An 18,148-nucleotide genomic window follows, 5' to 3' on the forward strand; every position below is an offset into this window, starting at 1 on the left:
CTGCAATAAAACAAAAATTTAAATTCTGTTTTAAATGTTTAAAAAAAAATGTTGTGAAGCATTTTATTCTTTTTATTTTTGTGTGATGCAAGTTTTGTCTTTATTCAAAAACTAGGTGGATGGTTTATTAGATGATGAAACTGTGAAAAGCATAGAAGAGCTTATTGCAGATGAAAGATCTGAAGTGGAAATTAATGTAAGAATAGTTAATTGGTTTCAGTAAATGATTTTGTTATTTCTAAATGTAATAAATAGATATTTCTATTGAATTAATTTTAATTTGTATGGAATTTGTAAAAAGGAATCTATTAAAAATCATAATTTGTGTATATAAAATCTGAGATTAAGTACTGAAATAAAATATATATTCTCATCTAGTTGTTTTAAATTTGTTGCAAAAATAAGTTATGTGTAAATATCTATTTCTTCCATATATTTTGTCATTGATAAAATTTCTTTAAAAGCTTAAATAAACATAAATTTGAACAGAGCATGAAAAATTTTAGAAATATAATTGTATGAGAAAAGAAAAAGTATTTTTTTAAAAAAATTCTTGGTGAAAACAATTTATATATTTTTTAACATATCTCTTGCTCTAAATATATTTTACTTGACATAAAGAAAATAAAAATTTTGTCTCAGCATTTTGTTTAGTGACTGAAAAATATAATTATTTGTTTATTACTTCCATTCTCTGACTAATGAAAATTATCAGGTGATCTTTTTCATTAAGGAATGTATGTGAGTTTTGTATTTTGAAAATATTTAGCAATTTTTAACTGTATATATTTTGTTTCCATTTTATCAGGTAACTGACAAAGACAAAGATACAAGAAAAGAAATTCATGTAGCTATACGAAAAATGTTTAATGGTGTTGAATCTTCTACAGAAGACAGAGGCCCTGAGAAGTTTATATTAGTGAAAAAATTTGCCAAGCAAAAAAAGCGTTAGTTATTTTGAAAAAATTCTATATTTTGAGATCTAATTCTTTTTGTAAAACATTTATTGTTTTTTTTTTTTTTTTTTTTTTGCAAAGAAAAGTCATGTATTTTTTAAATGTTGAAAGGACAGTTCATCTAAAAATCTCAGTTAACCATCTTTTATACATCTTCAATTTTTATATTTCAGTGAATTAATGGAAAGAATGATAATAAAATTTTAAATGAATCCTAAGCCTAATTTTATGTTTGACTTCTAAAGATAGAAATTAGAACTTATATTCAAGTCAATATCATTATTACCATATATACTATTACCTAATTATCCATATGTACTATTTTTTGGGGTAGGGGTATTTTTGTTCATATAATTCCTATGCTTTAATCCTATTTATTTTAATTATTAAATTTTTCATTTAAAATTTAATATTTCATTTCATTTTTTTTTTCTTCTATTTTATTCATTCTGAAAATGAACTTGTGTTTTGATATGAAATGTAACAAAAGAGCAAAAGAATGTAGGAATATTCTTTTTAATTAATTATATTTTGTCTGCCTATATATTTGTTCTAAATGGTCTTTTATATTTCTTTCATGCAAATGCTTTTTCTTAAATGACATATTAAATTACATTATTTTGTAGTTTACTGCACTTATACTTGACCTTCCCCGTTTACTAAAAGAGCATAATTTGTTGTATTGGATTTTGTTTTGAAAACATGGGTTTTTCCTTATATATATGTTTGCTAATATAATATTTTTAAATCTCTATTTAAGAAATCATGAAAATAAAGACCATTATAGTAGAATCACAGTTATTTAACATGAATGGAGATGATTCATATCAGTAGACAAAAATGTTACATGATAGGAAAACAGAAAGGAAAACTCTCTGTATATAAAATACTGTTTAACAAATATTAAATCTAATGCTGTATAATATGTATCAGTGTTAAAAGACTAAAAGTTATGAGACCAAATATATAGATACAGTAGACTCCCGATTATCCGCGGGCGGGTTATCCGCGCCTGCCGCATAGTTGTTTTTTTTTGTTTTTTTTTTACTGATTTCTTTAAAAAGGTGCAGTTTTACAGTTATGCTTTTGTAATAACATAATACGTTACAGTATTAAAACAGTACATATGTATTAATTTTTCTGTGTATCCTTGACGCCTCTTGTAAGTACAAAGCACTTTTCTGTTTTCATTAACAAAATGCATTTTAGGTTAGTTTTGAGTGATATACTAAAATATTAAGCGTTAGTTAAACATTTCCTGCTGTTTATTTTACGTTTTATTGTACATAAAACGATTTTTCAAAGTTGGGATGACTATTTTCTCTTTTGCTATACCCGTTTGCAGCTTTTTTCGGATTATCCGCGATTTTTATTATCCGCGGCGGCCGCGCCACCCAATTCCGTGAATAATCGGGAGTGTACTGTATAAGGTTTAGCTTAATACATAACTTTAAAAAAAACATTAAAAATGAATCTGTAAAATCAAAGCAGTGTTTTTTATTTGTTTTTAAATTCTGATTATATTTTTTGTCCTTGCAGATGGATGATTCTTATCTTTTGTATAAAATTATCTTATAAAAAAGACCATATCCATGATTGAGGATATGCTTACTTTTTTTTAATATTCTTTATTCAATACATTTTCTCATCCTTATAACACTTTCAATCCTGATCCTCCCAAACTCACATTAAATTACTGCCACAGTCATATAATCGACTTGTAATTTCTGATAATACTAACTGCACAGTCACCTTAGTCTCATAGCTTTCAGGCTATACAAGTAGTGAAATAAACACTAGTCTAAGGGTATTAAAAGCTAAAATATATTACAATTAATTAAAAATTGATGTGGTTAAAATGGATTGTCAGATAATGATGCTTTACTGCAAGTAAAGCACTTCATTATCTGATAATGTATTCACCTTAGAATACAAATTTTCCATCTTTTTGATTTTATTTTGGAAGTCATTTTGTTTAAATTTTTCCTCTTAAACTAATTTTAAAAATAAAATAAGGAAAAAGATATCTTATTTTGTATTTCTTCTCCTATATAAATATGAATCAATACAATTCATGCCTTTAGAATTTTTTTTATTTGACTGCTAAAGCTCTGTGTAATTTCAAGAGTAATTTGCTTTCATATATTATTTATTTTAAAGGTTTAAAGGAAGTTGCTGAAAGTTTTTGTTTTTGCTTAGTAATAACAGTTGGACTATTTTTTATTATTTTTTCCTATCGTGTTATAAAACAAAGTGTTTTCTTTTATATAATGTGTTTTCATGATTATGTTTAAAATACCATTATATTGTTAATTTCTCAAAAGTTTTTAAAAGTATTCTCTGTCTTGTAATTTTTAATGTTACTTGTAGGTCGGCGATGTCAACTCTCAGTTGGTGGAAATTATTTACATTTTGTATTATATAAAGAAAACAAAGATACAATGGATGCAATAAATAGCATTGCATCATTTCTCAGGTAATTTTGTAAGATTTCCTTTATCATTTTGAGTAGATTTTATTCATATATTGCCCAATTTCCATTTTTGGAGAATTTTGTTTCATTTTTTTTTTTTTTTTTTTTTTTTTATGGAAATGACTCTATTTAATAGATTTTCTAGATTCTCCAAAAATCTGTTATTTAAATCAGGTTTAAATCATTAAACAAAAAAAAATCAAATTGTGCCTTATAACAACAATAAAACATACTATTTTATTTAAATGATTAAGTGAAAGATTTGTTAATACAATTTTTATCCAAAATATGTAATATGAAATATATTAAACTGAATCTGTTAACTGTTTTCTTTTATATAATTATCGCCATTAACAAGGAGGTCATCATTTAAAATAATATTTTCATTGTTTGAATTTTACCAAGCATAAGTTTGGCTTCTATTTTCCTAACTAAAAAAGTTCTTTAAAGTTCTATATTTTAAAGTGCTTGCTTTTAGCTGCAAAATATTTATAAACTTCTTTATATTTTATTCTTTATCAAGCCTTATGCATATTTCAGGAAAGCATAAGTTTTATGCATATTTCATTCTTCAATTAGTTTAGATCTAAGGTACTAGCTTAGTCTAGGTCTTTCATAATTCTTTTCAAAATAAAGTAATTATCTTTTCTTTCCCTGGGTGCCTTGAATTTTTGCTTCCAAAATATATATAGCATATTTTAGATACCATTTTCATTGTATTTGTATCAAATTTTTTTTCATTCAACAGTTATTTTTCATTATCTCCTAAAATGATATCAACAAAAATCATACTTACAAAATTTTCTCCTTCTAACTTCTACTGTTGGGATTCATTGCACATTCAAGAGGATTGATTAAATTTTTGCTTTGAATTGATTCCTAACTAATTTTTCCAAGCTAATAATGTTTTGAGCCGGGTTATATACTGTGATCTTTATATAGGAATTACCTGAATTTTGAAATATATAATTTATTAAAAAAAAAAGGATTAACAAAATATTTTTGCATTTCAGAGTTAATCCAAAAGTTTTCGCATATGCTGGTTCAAAGGATAAAAGAGGAAAGACAAGTCAGTTGGTTTCTGCATACCAAATCTTTCCCGAGAGGCTTCTTAAAATTAATTCTGAATTCAATATGATCAGAGTAGGCAATATAGTGTGAGTAAAAATCGATGCTGTAGTTTGATATGTGATTTTTCGTAATCTATTTAAATATTTATGCTTTATTATTTACTTTTTTTCTTTTTTAAGTTTACAAGTGGCCTTTTTTTTATTATTTCCTTTTAGTTTTAAAAATGAACAACTCAAATTGGGTGACTTAAGAGGAAACCGTTTTGTTATTATTTTAAGGTATGTTGTTTTCTGGTATTAGAGTAAGCTCACTTATTGTAAAACATTACATATTCATTCTATGAAACATTCTTTATTTTAAAATTTGTGGATTGTTTTGAAATCTGCATGAATATACTTTTATTACTTTTATATTCTACTTGAAAATCTCTTAATTTTTAGTGTGTTTTAGAAGAAGTTTAAATTTGTTTTATAATTTTCCTAGATTTATTATCTGGCTTTGCTCAAAATAGATTCAAACAAATTTTTTACTGATTGTAATTAATTTTATTTGCCCCATTATCACAAAGATTTGGCTAAGTCCCATATTTTTGGTCTCCTGTTTCTCATTAGCAATAATTAATAATGTTGGTGGATGCTTTCCCTTAACATTCTCTCATCCATTTAGTTATTCACGTGAGGACCGCTTCTGTGTACTGACCTATGATTTAAGTTTGTGACTCGAAAGATTATCGTTATATTTTGAGGATTGTGATTGAAAAAAAAAAAAAAAAATCAAAGAGATTATTGCAATCATTAGTAAGAAAGCAGCAAATTATTGGCAATGAATAGTATTCTTAAGTATTAAGATGAGGGTTAGATTAAAGAACACAACACAGTCGTCAGATTATAACTTTTTAAGGCGATAATGTCAAATTATTGATATTATTCTATCAATATCAAATTATTGATATTTGTTGTTATATAATGATTATGGTTGTTATTTTCAACCATTTAGCCAAATTTGTTAAAAATCTGTCTGTATTCTTTAGTTTCACCAAAGAGTGTTAGTTCTCAAATATCTTAATTAAAACAAGTGTTTCAATATGAGCAATTTTGTTTCATTTTTTGTTTGTATTTATATATTTTCTTGTTTTCCCTCCCATTTATCTTTGCTTTTATGCCTGCGTCCTTTACATTTGAAATTTCTTCCATTATCAGTTGTGTACTGACTTATGTTTGTAAGCATTGTGGTATACATGTTGGCTCACAAAGAGTTTATTCATCAAGAATTTAAAAAAAATGATATGAGAATGTACTTCCTTTGTACTCTAAATATAAAGTTTCTCAAAAGGTCAGACAGTTTTTCAACACCTGATGATGTAGAGATCACGAAATATTTTTATACATAAGTTAATTGTCCTAGATTAAGTTTTTGAAGACTGGGCATCAGAATTGAACATTCTGGACTAGCATCGTCTGGAGAATGTTTGTCTCTCGTGTCATTAAAATTGTCTTCTGGCTCAGGTCCAGATAGAAACCTGGTGAAGGAATTAAGTGCTTTCAGTTCCTTTTATAGATATGCTTATCCGAACGAATAAAGTATGGTCTTGGGCATGACATTTTCTGTAGAACTTTTCCTATTACTTCTCTGTCAGTAACCCAGATGGTCTGATCTTGATCTAACTCGACACTATCTCTGACATTGTTCATAACATTCAGTATTCAAATTTTATTTGTACTACAAATTGTTTTTCATAATTTAAAGATTTATTCTGCAAACATTTATCTAATTCAACTACAAAATTCTGTTGCATTCCATTAAAAAAGAAATATCCCAGCAATAACAATAATAATATATTTTTGTATGTTTAATTATATATTGCATTAAAATGTAACAGTGTTTAAAAAGGCATTTCAAAAAATTTTCCACCATTGTTTACTTATGAAGTTAAACATTAATTGTAAGCACAACAGATTTCAAAAGGTATATTAAAAGCATACTTTAAATAGAAACCTACTTATTATGGAAAAATAAGCCATGACTTCATGTTTATCATGAACAGTGGAAGAGTAATCCAGACTGAAATCTTTGTAAAATAAGGAACACAATTTGAATATTGGGAATGAAATGAAAAAGACACAACAATGAAATATATTGTTATAAATTTTTCTTAAAACATGTTTCAAAATTAATTAAAGATGTTTTAAAAAAATTGTACTGCAACTAAAAAGGTATCAATGAATGAAATATTGAGTGTATTATTTTTATGTATTTTGAAGATGATATAAAAAAATTATTTTTGTGCTATAATTTTGGATTTTATAAAGAAAAACTTCCCTTAATTTTTAATTAGAATTATAATTAATTTTTAAAAAAAAATCATTCTGAGGTCATTTTTATCTTATAAAGTATATGTGTACCAAATTTGGCAGCTCTAAATTTGATATTCTATCCTGTTAAGAACCTATACCCATGCATGCACACACAATAATCTCTATTATTAGTAGAAATATATAACAATTTTTTTATACATGTTACAAATATATTAAATAGTAATGAACATGCTTCTGACTGCTCCTTTAAATTTAATCAAAATTTCTTATTTTAAAATTTTTATGAATCTTGCATATTGAAAAAAATTTTAACATATAATTAAAGGTTGCTCAATGAGTAATTATTATTCAAGGATGTGAAAAACTTATACTCTCAGTATGAAAGTTCAAGCATATTTTGTATGTTCTTTTTCTAATATATGTATATTGATTCTTCATTTTATCTTTTAATTTTTCTATGAAATAGAACATTAGATTTATAATTTGAAGCTAGTATCAACTTTATATATTTTAATTTTATTCATTGAATAGTATTTCCAAATTTTTTTTTCAATTTTTGCAGACAGTTAGAAGGAGATTCAAGTATCATAAGAAAAGCCATTGATTCTCTTTCTACAAAAGGATTCATAAATTATTATGGTTTACAACGATTTGGCACATCATTCGTTCCCACACACTCCATAGGAAGGTAAAATTTGGCATTTCTTTTTTTTTATTTATTTAAATTATCTTATTATTTGTTATATATTGTGATTGTAGTAAATTTCATAGTTGCAGCATCTACAATAGGGTAGAACGAAAACGGCGTTCAAATTTTTTTTTTCGATTTTAATTTGGTAATAGTGGGGAAAAGTTGCTTTTTAGATTCATAAAGAATAATTGAAAATTTGGTTGCAATATTGCAACATCTTGAGGTGCTGCAAAGAGCTTGCAATGTATAAAAAAAAATGAAAAACTGACAAATTTTAAAATGGGCCTTTAAATTTATTTTTTCGATTTCGGTTTGGTAATAGAAAGAAAAAAAATGTCTTGTAGGTTTTTTTTTTTTTTTTTTTTTTTTTTTTTAATTTGGTTGCAATACTAAACATCTTAAGGTGCCACAAAGAACTTAAAGTTTGTAAAAAATTATAAACTTTGATAAAAAAGAATTTTATGAATTTTTTGTGGATATGATGTTACAAAAGGTGGTTTTAAATACATATATAAACACTACAAAAAATTCTTAATTACAAAATATAATAGTAAAAAAAATATATTGAATGTTAAATTTTGTTTCTCACTTTTGTATCCTTAATGATTACAAATGCTACATTTCAAAATCTTTTCTTCTACTTCATTGCCTCATTAAACTGTTTTTTTTTTTGTAATAAATTTTGACATATTCATACGTGAGTGAATTTTTGCTCTTATGTATCCTTCTGTTGCGACTGAACCACAGACATTTTGGCTCAATTGGGTTACCAGTTTTACTACTCTTTCTACAACTTGCGTGTGACAAGGAAGCGGGAGAAAGTTGATAACCGAGTCCACTGTATTATTTGGTTCAACTTCAGATGCCTTCAGTATGAAGTCTTTGAGAGAGCCACTGCAAATGTTTTAACAAGGGTGAGGGGAGTTCAGTTATGTCATTCCATGTAATCCTTTGCATCGAAGTTTATCTTTGGAGCTTTGAACTTCCTAACTTTGTCTCTACTTTCTGTTTTTGCTTTTAAAACACGTTGTAAACCAAGTTCTCTCTGAATTTTATGTTCATCACTTAGCATGGATAAAAGGATATTTTCTGGAGCTGCAAAGTACTCATTTCTTTGAATAATTGGGTCTATAAAGTTCTTGAGATCGTCAGAGAGATAGCATGAATATGAGATAAGATTAAGATTAAACAGATGTTTGGAACCATATGTACATGATGTTTTAACTTACTATTAAAACATACAGGCACATATGCTACCACAATGTACTCAGTCAGAGTCTTAAGATTTTCAGTAGCCACATGTAATCGAAGCAAGCGATTGGCTAATATTAACCACCCGGAGTAAGCATGTTTTCCAGGGTTTCTTAAAGATAAATCTAGTGAGCAATTTCCATTTGATACAGCGATACACATATCCAATAAATATTTTTGGTCTGTACTTAAATCATTTTTGTCTTCCATAGGAGGAAGTTTATTTTCAATTGGCAAGAAGGTAACCACAGGAAGACTAGTACAGTTTTCTAGCTGCTGATCTATTTGGCCTTTAAACTCATTGGGTCCTTTTCTTTTACCATCTAAATGACAAAAAAGATATCGCAATGGTAGCTTATTTCAATGGAACAAACAGATTAACCATTGTAAAGATCTTCCTATTTCCTTTTCCATCAAAGAAATCACACCATTATTATACTCAGTGTTTACAATGGTTCCATTACACCCAACAGCAGTAAAGTTCAAAAGTTGTTTGTTGTGTTCTCTATCTTTAAGAAATTCCAGTATACTGTCTGCTATGACTTTTACGGTGCCAGATTTAGGTGTTATATGGCCTAAAAACTTTGACTTTGGTTACTCTATTAGTGAAATGTGCACTTCTGAATTAACGTTTTTATACAACTTACTACCTCTCTTTTTTTGGACAAATGTTATGTCTTTTCTCCTGTCAAAAAACAATCCTCTATTTTCGGTTATATGAGTATAACAATTGTCTTTAATGTCAACTCTTCGATTTGTTGATCTTGCTCTTCTAATTTTCATCCTGTCTATTACATAAGTTTTGTCTTCTTCTGTGATTACACCCAAGTTTTGTATAGCAGCAGTAGCTATAGCTGTAGCAGCTTTATCTGATATTGCAATACGGTCAACAATGGAAGCTACAAATGCAATTTAATATGCATTTGAGTGCTTTTCTCTTCAACAGTTTCAAAAGGTCTGGTAGTTTTATCTCTTCTTGTCTATTTGATGGATCTGGTTGGTCTATCTCTTCTTGTGTGTGCTCTCTTAAAGAACATTATTGTTCTTCAGCTCTGTCAATAACCATTTCTGGCACACTAGTATTTTTTGCCCGTTCTTGATTAGACTTAACTATTCTATGTATTTGTTTACTTTTTCTTCCTTCTCTCTTCCGCAAAGCGCTTGTGGTAGCTATATCAATGTTACCTATAACCATTTTCCTGTTACAGCGTTGATCGTTTAGAACCTTTTATTCCATAACTGGTACTTTGTTTTCTTTTATGCAAGGGAAAATATTAAAAATTACAGGCAGAAATATCAAATAAATGTTTAGCTTCCTCTCTAAATTTTCTAAGGTTAGAATCAAACTTATTTGAACCTTTTCTGCTTTTAGATTTTAATAAATTCCTATATTTAGCATGATTAATTTTTATCATGTGTAAAATTTTTTGCTAAAATTAACGCGAATAGAAGCTCTTGACCATATTTGTTCTATTTTGCGAACTCAAGTGTCACATATTTCACTTACAGAAGGATCCTTCTCTGAAGCAATTTTAGGGTTGTGTCTAATATAACAATAGCACTTCATTACAGATCAACTTACAAGAAAATCACTAAATTTCCCCAAAACAGGATATTCTGACATTTGTCTTGTCTTCACTAACACACCAGCTCTGATCTCATCACCAAACGCAGACATAACTCTGCGTCCCCTCAATAAGATCTACTTCAGTGTTGACTCAGCTTTCAGGATGCCATACCAACGCAAGAGTAAAATTGTTTTTTATTTTTCTATTCATATTATAACGCCTATTTAAAGCTTTTTATATCTTAATAATTTTTATAAAAATCTTTAAAAAGTTGCAAAAAGTGTGTTTTTATGAAAATTTAACTTCCATGTGGCACCACAAGATGTTTTTATAATTTTTATTTATCTTATCTATACCAAAAGACATCCTTTCCACGCTATTACAAATTAAAAATCAAAAGTTGATTATTTCGTAAAAAAACTTTAAAATGTAGCAAAAATTTCAATTTTATGAAACTTTAACACTCTTGTGTCTCCTGAAGACATTCTCTAATATTGCTTATATTTATAATTTATTTTATCTACACCAAATGGCAACTTTTCCACACTACTCCAAATTAAAAATCAAAAGTCCGTTTTTTCGTTCCACCCTAGTCTACAATCTTTATTCTATGTATAAATTCATTTATTTTTTCATAAAATTTTAAGTTTATTATTATTTGTTTAATGCTGTTTCTATAAGCATGGCATTATTTGCTAGCAGCTCTATTATTATTATTATCATATGTTTTTGGTACCATAATTCTTATTCCATCATACTCTATAACTTTTTTTAAGGTTTTACAACAAAGAATAATTTAGATTGTTTTCTTAATCAAATTATTGTTTTCATAAAAGTTCTGGTGGCAAATTATATTATATATTTGTCTAAAAAGTGTTTTACAATAACAATAAAAAAATGGCTTTTTTAATTACATTATGAATTAAAGTAGAAAAAAAAATACTTGCAATAATTTCAATGATTATTATATATAATTACAAAAAGAATGGGTTAAAAATTATTAAATTTTATTGATACTAATAAATAATATTTATTTATGTTTTTTATTTAAGTTATACATGTAAATTTAACATTGCAAGTAAATTAAATTTTGCCTATTCATGTATACTTGTTTTAAAAGATAAGTACTCACACATTATCGAGGTACAAGTCACCTTCAGTTACAATATTAATTAATAAATCTTTATTCTAAAAAAAAATATTAAAATTATGCAGAAATGATTATTTCAGCTTCTTTGTATATATCTGAAAACAAAATTGTTTATGTTTCACAAAATGTCATTGAAGTTCCATACTTCTCTCTATCAATAAGAAGGCATAAACTGTAGCAGAATTTTATTTATGGTTTATTAATTAACTCAACATTTTTCCTCTGTTGATTTGCATAATAATTTATTATTATTTGTGAGTTGTATTCACATATGCAATTTTTGTTTTAGATTAGTTCTTCGTTCACAGTGGAAAGAGGCAATAAATTTAATCTTAACTCCAAGATCTGAAGGTAATTATTTATTTAAGCTCTAAATTTTGATTGATTTTCAGAGCTTATACTCTTATTTAGGGAACACTCTAATATTATTTGTTCATACTGTTTAGAATTTAATGTAAAATTGTTTAAATCCACTTTTTGATAACATTTTTTAAAGCTTACTCGTTTTTGTTCAGAGCACTTTTGAACATTTTTATTTAAATTAATTTGCTGCATATTTGTGAATATTAATTGTTATAATTGATTCTTCTTTCACTTTTTATATATTAAAAGTCTGAAATTTTGCAGTTTTGTGTTCCTGGTTCATTAAGTGAGTAATTCTCCCAAAGATAATTAAGAGATTTCTGTGTTTCTTAATTTTTTACAAACAGCATATATGCTTGATTCATAAATTAGCTTACAAATGCTCTATTAATTTGTGTGAATTGCTTTTGTGAATGCTAAATCAGAAAAGTTGGGTTACTGTAAATTTGTGGTATTTTTACTGATTGGTATCATTTAAATAGATTTTCTTCTAAATTTTAATCCAAGCTTTTATTTATCTTAGGTGATGATGAATTAAATGAGGCCAAACGAATCTGGGCAAAAACTGAAGATGCAAACTTGGCTCTGAAAAATCTGAGACGGAAATCAAGTATAGAGGGAAAATTACTCTGTGGACTTGCTTCTAATCATAAAAGAGATTTCTGTAATGCTTTTGGAGCTGTAAGCAAAATTGTATCATTCCTTAAAACCTTTCTGAAATTGCATGATATGCAGGGAAAGTAAATTAGATAAAACAGAATACCTGCTAAAAAGAGTAATGCAAAATTAAATTATTTATACAATAAGAAACATGAATAATATAAATTTAATCAATCACACACACAAAAAAATCCCAATATAAATAAATAAGTTATACAAGGTGCCCAAAAGTGTGAAATAAACACTTATGTCCTGAAATATTGTATCTAGACATATATTTCCACTTACAAAGTTTCAATAAATGAAGTGGGAAATTGTATGGAAACATTGATTTCTGTAGAGATTGATAATAAAAAGTTAAATAGGTAAATAGGACATAAGCCAGAAATGTGAATTAGGGAATTCTCTATATTACACTCATCTATGCACATATAAAATTTAATGCTTTTATTTAATATAATTTTCAGAAATCTGCTTAATTTTTAAATTTAGATGCAAGCAGATTTAGAAATAATTTGATGAATGATGAGCAGATTTAAATTTCAGAGATTCAAATTTAGTTTAGTGAATTCAGGAAAATTGCCATATATAAATACTCTTCTAGTAATTTATCATCCAATGATCTTGATTTGAAAGAAATTTGCTGATCACATACACTGTCATTCATTTTGATACTGTCATTCTCATATATTATTGGCCAATAGTTGGAGCTTTGACTTTATAAGGGAAGGAATGGAATTTAATGTTTAAGATATCTCTCCTAAATAGTAAAATACCCAACAACAAAATTAAATTCTTTGTTCACAGTTGTATGCGAAGTATGAAAAGAATGACATATGAATGATCGATGAAGGTTTCAAAATGCTGTATGCAATCATAGTCCTAACATAGTTACAAAGAAACAAACATTGTTTTTCTAATTCTTGGCATCCTTCTTAGAAATGTATTTAAAGAGTGTTTTAATGCTTGCAAATTACATGCTCCATTCATTTCCTGGGAGGATGAGGTGCTATATGGGTGATACTGAAATTGATATTTTGGCTTATTTTCCAAGTTATCTTCCTGCTACTGTATAAACAGTCAATTCTCAAAACTCATAATTCCAAAACGATTGCCCAGACGGCCCTTCAACACAATAATTGACATTTATATAGCATTTATGGCCTCTATTGATAACTATAATCAAATCTTTCTATCCTGAGAAATGCAGTTTGTGCTTATAAATGTCCTTTAATCAAGGATGAAAGCATCAATTATCAAAACAATCACTGTTGGAACTATAGAAGTTCATTCTTAGTTTAAGAGGTTTATAATCAATATCAGATTTCTATTAATGCATGATATGACAAATATCCCACTTTGCTCAGGCTGCATGCTGAATAGTGATTTAAATATTCAGTTAGTTTTAAATTGCCTATATTCTTCAGTGTGCGCTTGTCTCCTGTAGGTGTGAATTCATTTTTGTCAATGAATTCAAGAAGCCTTAATATCATTTGTATTCAAGTAATGTTAGAAGAATAGAACTTTGTATAATTGTGAAAGGTGCTCATTTGGAATATGATTTGAAAGTTCTTTAATTAATGAATTATTTTGCTGTTTTCTTAAAAAAAATAACATGAATTAATAAATGTATTTTTTTTTATCCTGCTCTCTTAATAACTTATTGTGATATATGTATTATCCCTAAAATATGCAATGAAAGACCTTTACAAGTATCAGACTGAGGTATTAAAAAGTGGTCTTCTTTAATATTTATTTAAAATTAAAATTATTTTAATATGTGTGTAAACTTTGCAGTTCGAAACTTTAAACTCTGTCTTCTTATAGATGAGTGTAAGAGAAAAATTTTACTGATTAATATTTTTCATTATAAGGGACATGTAATAATTTAATTTTTGTAGCTTGATTATCAACTTCTGCAATAAATCAAAATGTTTGCATACAAGTATTTATTTTATTTGATGAAACTTTGCAGTTCTAGAGTGACAAACGCTTGTTCTATGTTTTGGGCACACACTTGTATACACATATAAAGAACAACAATACAATTCCAAACATTATACATAGGATATATTTAAAATATTTTCAATCCACAATCAAAAACTTTTGCCTGTCTATTCAATTAAACTAAGGTTTTTATTAGTAGCATTTTCTTCATCATTGCATCTGGAGAAAAAAAAATTGTCAGCATTAATTAAAAACTCGACCAATTTCATTTTGCGGTGGCATATTTTCTTATTTAATTAACTAAGACAGAACATTTTAGTGATTGTTCTTCGTGATTCAAAATATAATTATTATCTAACAAAAATTTGAAATTGAAAAGTATATGATTAATATTCAGTACAAATAATGCAGATATTCTGAAAGTTTATTATTTTATACATTATCTTAAAAATTTGATTCAAAACAGTTTAATATAGATTTGATTTGAAATATGAGTGTAGTAGAGCATTGATTATGATTGCAAAATTAAGAATCTATCTGTATTGATTCTTATATAATTTCAAAATGTGATTTAATGAAGCAAAACATTAATATATTTATTGTACAAATAGAACATAAGTATTTGATAACTTTTTGGCGATTTTGAAATCCATACATTATTATTATTAATATTACTTTTTGGTTATGATTAAATTTTTATCTTCCCCAAATGAGTGGTTTTTATTTTTATTTATTTCTTTTGTTTATATTAGCATTTACAAGTATTATATTCTTATCAAATAAAAGTATGTTTTACAGTTTAATTATTAAACAATTTTTTTTTTCTGCAAAATGCAGTAAATTATTTCATATATCTTTAAATTTAGATTCCTCGAAATATGCGACTTATGTACTTACATAGTTATCAAAGCTATATTTGGAATAAAGTTGCCTCAAAAAGAATAAAAGAATATGGTTTAAAAGTTTTAAAAGGAGATTTAGTACCACGAGTATCTGATGGTAAGTAATTATGTTTTTATTTTAATATTTACAGTGTTAAATATTCTGTGAAAAAAGTGTATGTCTTATTTCTTTCTTAGAAACATATGCCTTATTTATTATATGCTTGAAATAAAGAAGCATATAATTGAAATTAAGGAAAATAAGGATTGGTTATCAGATATCAATTTTCTTCTTTTGTTTATTTAAATTTTTGTTTATTTTTATTATTTAAAGTTGAATTACTTAAGCTTTTTTCATTCATTATGTTCAATTCCAATGCAAATAAATCATATTTATTTATATGTATTCTTAAATCTATTTTAATAAAATATTCTTCAGATATTTGCTATATATCTAAAATTACAATGTCTTGTTTGTAAAGGCTCATTTTTCAGAGCTCAAAGTTATTCGATCTAAATAATTGATGATTTAAAAGGCGAATGTAGTAATTTGTTGTGACACAATTTTTTGATATGTCAGTTTTTTAAGAGAAAATTTTAGAAATGAAACAACTAAAATATTTATATTGTTACGGAATTTCCGGGGTTCGTTTGGATAGTGGGAGTTATATGGTGTGGAGAACACTCAATCAGCAGGCGGCAGTAGAAAATGAAACAACGCCGTTTATTTACACGAAGACACACAGGACAGCACAGAAGACGATTATCTTCAGCCGAGACGTGCAGCATACAACAATATACACAGCAGCATACAACAGTATACACAGCAGCTCTACTCCGTCGCTGCTCCGCTAGTCCCCGGAAGACGAGTTCTTCACCATCGCTTCCGACTACTCTTCGACTCCACTGGTCCACGACCACTCTTCTCTGTCGCTTCCGACTACTCAATTCACCACTCGACTCACCACTGCCCAGCAGCTGCGGGTGCTTCCTTTTATAGGTCTCAGGAGGCGGGGCTAGAAGCCTCTCAACCAATCAGAAACGTTCGAGGCGTATCTCCGTTCCTACTGGACGGATCGGGAAAATTCTCGATGTTTCCGGTATAATCTATTTTGGCGCCAGAGTCGCCAAATAGTCGCCAAGTTTGTCGCCAAGCTCTGGGACCTCCCATGGAACCAACTATGCTGGAAAGCCGCATCGCAGATTCGTAACAATATGTTCATTAGGCAATTTATCAAATCTTATATGTCTGATTTTACTCATATTTTTAAATGAATAAACAAAGTCATGGCAAATAAAAAAATATTTTTTATTAATATTTTACTTTTTTGAAACAATTTAAGATATCACAGAGTTTTCTTGTTTAATGTGTTGGATACATATACTATATTTAATGTACATTAAATCCATCAAAATCAGATGTTGTAGCGTTGATGTAGTGTAAATATTTCAAATATGGTTGCTATATTTAAGTTCAGTCCTGAACATCTGATTGCAATTCAGAATAACCATCCACTAAAAAATAGCACCGTGATGGGGATATTTTTCCAATGCTAATCTAATTAAATTAAACTGAGCACTGAAGTGGACAAAAAGTTCTGTCATGAATGATTCAACTGATGGCTGAAATAAAAATTGCATGATTCATTAAGCAATTTATTTGTTATAATTTATGCAGTTTATTTATTTCATGTGTTATTATTTCACCTGAAATTATTTAGATTATTTAATTGTTGATTAATTTACATTCTTTTAAAGTGCTTGTTGATAACTGTGAAGAAGATAAGGAAGAAGGGAATAGAAAAGCTATGCTGGAAAGCATTGTTAAAGTAATTACTGAAGATGAAGTTGATAAATATCAAATAAGTGATGTCTTATTGCCTCTTCCTGGACATAGTGTTGTATTTCCAGATAATAAAAGTGAGAAAATTATTTTTTATGCATTAAAAATTAGTTAAAGATGTGTGGAATTAGTATCAAAATATTTTTTATATGTTACTTACATTATATAGTTTTCAGTTAAATTGAATTTTTGAATATCATTTTAAACACCACCCACACATATAAATGTATATCAACAAAAATTTTAGATAGTAAAAAATGTTTTCAGCTCTATTATATTTTGAAATTGAAAAATATTTCCTTGTTAAGGCAGTATATTAAAATTATAGATTTTGTATTAATATTATTGAGTTTTAAGCCTACATAATTATTAAATTTTTTCTCATTGCTTTTATTCATAACCACTTTCTTTCTTTAATTTTATCATTAAGGGTAGTTAATTTAGATAGATAGGAAATAAGATTAGTAATTTCTCCAAGAAAATACTATTCTTATTTCCTACCTGTCTAAATTTTAAAAATAGTAATTCTTTCCTAAATTAATTCCTAAAAGTAATTCTTCTCCTAGGAAAAAGAAAGGTAGTACATCTGACTGTAACTTTTTTAATTTTATGACATTTAAAAAGTTACTATCAGATCTACTATCTCCATCTATTTAAAAAAAAAAAAAGATGTTAGAACCAAAGCAAAAATTGTTAAGTTTTGATTTTTAGAAATGTGCTCATTTTCTAAACAGAAAATATTTGTATTTTTTAAATACTTTGGGAAGTAGACAAACAAATCTCAGGAGAGAAAATTCAAATTTAATTTGAATGTAAATTTATGCTGAAAGGTTCTTTTTTAATTTAATAATAAGACCAAATATTTTTTTCAATTTATGTATATGGCAGAACCCTGTTCTCAAAAAGGGGGGGGGAGTTCAAATGAATTGTGATACTGCTATCAAATTTTGTGACAAAATAGATTCCAAATTTTGAAATG

At 27.1% G+C, this 18,148-nt stretch overlaps 1 protein-coding gene across 2 annotated transcripts in view; it reads left to right on the forward strand.

The window, feature by feature from the left end:
- The window catches only part of LOC129988595 (pseudouridylate synthase 7 homolog), a 29,316-nt gene that overhangs the window by 7,417 nt on the left and 3,751 nt on the right, over positions 1 to 18,148 (forward strand). For both annotated transcript variants that reach the window (XM_056096854.1, XM_056096853.1), the window contains exons 4-13: positions 116 to 196; positions 809 to 947; positions 3,327 to 3,432; positions 4,443 to 4,586; positions 4,716 to 4,778; positions 7,378 to 7,503; positions 11,765 to 11,826; positions 12,362 to 12,519; positions 15,312 to 15,444; positions 17,085 to 17,246. In XM_056096854.1, the coding sequence (XP_055952829.1) occupies positions 116 to 196; positions 809 to 947; positions 3,327 to 3,432; positions 4,443 to 4,586; positions 4,716 to 4,778; positions 7,378 to 7,503; positions 11,765 to 11,826; positions 12,362 to 12,519; positions 15,312 to 15,444; positions 17,085 to 17,246 (1,174 nt within the window). The remainder of the gene's footprint in view (positions 1 to 115; positions 197 to 808; positions 948 to 3,326; positions 3,433 to 4,442; positions 4,587 to 4,715; positions 4,779 to 7,377; positions 7,504 to 11,764; positions 11,827 to 12,361; positions 12,520 to 15,311; positions 15,445 to 17,084; positions 17,247 to 18,148) is intronic.

This window comes from Argiope bruennichi, chromosome 10 (genome assembly GCF_947563725.1).
Source record: "Argiope bruennichi chromosome 10, qqArgBrue1.1, whole genome shotgun sequence".
Lineage (NCBI taxonomy): Eukaryota > Metazoa > Arthropoda > Arachnida > Araneae > Araneidae > Argiope > Argiope bruennichi.